The 3,704-nt window shown below is 31.1% G+C and overlaps 1 protein-coding gene across 1 annotated transcript; it reads right to left on the reverse strand.

Moving 5' to 3' along the window:
• Window positions 1–603: 603 nt before the first annotated feature.
• LOC131622468 (peroxidase 15-like) lies at window positions 604–3,040 on the reverse strand. Its single transcript, XM_058893505.1, has 4 exons — window positions 2,759–3,040; window positions 2,399–2,590; window positions 1,452–1,617; window positions 604–1,353 (listed from the first exon to the last, which is right to left on the reverse strand). Exons 1-4 carry the CDS (start codon window positions 2,990–2,992, stop codon window positions 857–859), a joined length of 1,089 nt encoding a protein of 362 aa, XP_058749488.1. The 5' UTR covers window positions 2,993–3,040; the 3' UTR covers window positions 604–856.
• Between the last annotated feature and the right edge of the window lie 664 nt (window positions 3,041–3,704).

A 3,704-nucleotide genomic window follows, 5' to 3' on the forward strand; every position in this document is an offset into this window, starting at 1 on the left:
TCCTCACCCTACAAGCCGGTTTTGTAGGGTTGAGTTAGGCCCAACACATTTCTTAACATGGTATCAAGAGTCTCGTTTAAGATCCGGTGAGGGGGTGTGTTAAGAGTCCCACATCGGACAATATATGGCCTGAACATGTCCTTATAAATGGGGACAATCCTCACCCTACAAGCCGATTTTGTAGGGTTGAGTTAGGCTAACACATTTCTTAACAATTACAAAATATGCATATGTAAAATATTTATCATGTACGTATGCAGTGAAATCAAGCATACATGAAAAGCTATATATAAATGCTATGACATTGTAGACAACAAACTTCCATTAATCAATATGAAATGAAGTTGACAAAATTCTTTTCCATTACCCAATAACAACTAGAAGTATCACACATTATCTCCAAAAAATAGTCAAACAAAACTAAATTCTGCGTACCACAATATTTTAGCTGGTATAAGATTAGTTTTGTCTTTAATATCACATTATATTTTATTCACAAACACACAGAATGAAATCATTTATTTTTTCTATCAAATTTTATCCTTAATATTTTTACTTTACTTTTACTACTAAAATTCAACACTATAATTAACACTCTTTAGAAGAAAAGTTAGATAAAAACTCCATTTGATATTATTATTCCATTAATATATGATAACAAAATGACACTTCTAAATATATAGTGTGATACATGTACACTATATATTGATACACCCATTTGACACCTGAAAATTGCTTTGCTCTTACTTGAAAATGCATAATGACTCAAGCCATATAGTAGTATATTGTAATAAAGAGGTAGCAGTAGATTATAATGATCCACCACATGCACATATCATATTTGTTTACATTATATTCAGAATGAACTAGCCATGCCATCTTCTGCTGATTCTTTGGTAACAACAGAAGCCAAACCAGAAGAAGAAGAAGAAGAAGAATTCCCATTCACAGCATTACACTGTGTCCTAATTTCACCTTGAGTTCCAGTCAAAACACCAAGATTTCCCATCTTTATCATCGACGCCACAAAGTTTTCAAAGAAGAGAGTTTGATTGTTGATGAAACTGTTGACAATAGCAACAGTATCATCACCAGTAGTGGAAAAAAGCTCTTGGTCACTCGTGAACAAACCCTTTCCATCTTGTAGATTGGAGTAATAGCTTGAGTCAAATGTATTTGGTGTGGTAGGGTCCAAGTCTGTGAGATTTGTACCAGCTCCACCATTTGGACATATTGATTGTAATGTTTGTAGATAGGTTGAGTTGAGAGTTGGATCAGGGTTTCCGGTGCTGTTGAAATCGTATAATCGGCCGACGAAAAATCTGCATTGTCCTTTTCCAATTGTATGACCACCTTAAAAAATGATCAAACAACAAGTTAATGCAATCATGTTATGAGTATTTTTTGTTCTAACATATGTAACATGTTCTTATGAGACAAAGATTTTATACCTGAGAGTGCAACTAGGTCGGTTGTATTGAGGTTTTGAATATCAAAGATAGATTTTAGTTGAGTAAGGTTGAAATTGGGGCCTGGAAGATTTTGAGTAGCAAGGGTTTTATTTGCTGTTAAACTATCCCTTCTTCCCAATGAAACTTGCCAAGTAGGACCATTAGACTGCAATGTTTTTGCATATTGAAAAACAGACAAGTTATTTTTTCATTCTAGTTTAGTAAATTCATAGGGGTGCAATTATCAATTATTCAAACCAATCCAAGCCCAAACAAAAATGATAAGAAGTTGATTAATGTAGGACCACACAATTTGAAAGCATTACCTTACCCAAAAATGGGGTTTATAAGGTTGTAAAGACTCACCAACTAAGCAATTGTTAGAAACAATAATAATTCTTTAAATTTAATAATTCTTTTAAAGACTGGCCAATAATTTTATGCATTATTTATTTTCCAAATGTTCAGAATGGGTAGATAGAATGAAACATATATGTAAGACTGAAAATCGAAGATTTTACGGTAGAACAGACAATCTTTAAAATCATTTCAGATAAAGTGGTAAAAATGAAAAAATATGTCCTGACAATCAAAATTCTTTCGTACATTTGTCTTGACACTTTTGATTTACTAACACTAGAAGTAACCGTAGACATTTTACAGAGTTAATAACTCATGCATATCAATGTTGTGTCTCCTTAGTATAAATATTGTTTTTAAAGAATTAATTTCACCATCTAAAAATTATAGCGACCCAACTGTTTGCTTTAATTTCTATTTTTTTTCTTCTGTATAATCTTTATTATATTATTATTTATCTATTTATTGGGAAATATTATACATACAAAATAGTATATGTCTAATATAATCAATTTTTTCCCCACAAACTAGTGAAGTTATGAAATTAATTTAAAAGTATAGGACTAAGAAGGAGGTAATATACACACCAGATCAGAGGATATTTCAGCAGAAAGAGCAAGAATATCAGCACAAGAAACTGTATTGGGACAAGCATTTTCCACTGCTGTTTTGATTTGATTCACCACATCCAAACCTCTTATGGAGTTATTATTTGCCGGTGCTGTTTGCTCACTCACTATTGTAGCTGTATCGTTCAGCAAAACTGAGCCATCACAACCCTACATCAAAATTTTCACAACAATTATTATATACTTGAACTCTGTAACACGACACCAACACGGACGCGATGAACCGATAATAATAAATTAATTAAATGTAATTACATGTGTCGTGTCGGTGCTACATAAATGACATAAGGAAAATATAGAAGGTAAATTAATACATACTTGAACAAAACAATCATGAAAGTGAACCCTGAGGAGACTAGCAAGCATACGAGGATCTGTCTGAGAAACATTTGTTAGAACTCCACGAACAATGGAACTAACATTTGGACAACTTGTGCTGTAAAAAGATGGATCAAGTTGTGCATTTGAAGAGAAAGGTACTCCTCCAATTAGAACAAACACAACCACACAACAAAAAAAAGCTCTTGAACTTATTACACCAAGTGGATTCATTTTTTTTCCTTTTGGTTTCGACAATTAATGTTTGCAATTATGTGCAACAACGTGGGGCTTTTATATAGTTTGAGTCAGAAGACTAATGCAACAATGTCCTTTTCATTTTCAAGGTTCATACTGTTGGTGGTTAGAAATTTATTTAAAGTACGTGGAATTTTCTTTCTTTGCTTTTTTGAATGGCTGATAAAAAAAAGTAGTATTTTGAAATTAAAGAAAAAGTATAATATCTATGTTATAATAATTTTCAAACAAAAATCAACGTATACGTTTAATTATATTCCATCTTATCATAGAAAATATGGCTTACAATTAGTTGTATATAATAAAAAGTGTTTCGTGTAAAGAAGAAGACGCTAAAAAACACGATAGAGTTGTTGGCGTAAAAAACAAGTTAGACGATGTTTAATACTTTTCAATAAGAAAATAGTCATACCTGCTGGCACTTATAGCATCAATACCAACTCCCATATAAACAACCTCGTCTATTTTTATAACTCAAGTGTGCACTTTTTCCCATGTAAAAACTACAAAATCTATAAAAAACTATAAAGTCTAAAATATCTCACATCTTTTATATATATATATATATATATATATATATATATATATATATATATATATATATATATATATATATATATATATATATATATATATATATATGAAGAATGATCGATATTTTTATTGCAGGAGTAAGTTAGTGTAACTT

Source organism: Vicia villosa, unplaced genomic scaffold (genome assembly GCF_029867415.1).
Source record: "Vicia villosa cultivar HV-30 ecotype Madison, WI unplaced genomic scaffold, Vvil1.0 ctg.000030F_1_1, whole genome shotgun sequence".
NCBI lineage: Eukaryota > Viridiplantae > Streptophyta > Magnoliopsida > Fabales > Fabaceae > Vicia > Vicia villosa.

What these genes read in the sequence shown, in the direction of transcription:
- LOC131622468 (XM_058893505.1), bottom strand. Translation starts at nt 2,992, where the DNA reads ATGAATCCACTTGGTGTAATAAGTTCAAGAGCTTTTTTTTGTTGTGTG. An exon ending in TTCATGATTGTTTTGTTCAA is followed by an intron (nt 2,591 to 2,758) that starts GTATGTATTAAT and finishes ATTTTGATGTAG; the next exon opens with GGTTGTGATGGCTCAGTTTT. An exon ending in CTGAAATATCCTCTGATCTG is followed by an intron (nt 1,618 to 2,398) that starts GTGTGTATATTA and finishes AAAACATTGCAG; the next exon opens with TCTAATGGTCCTACTTGGCA.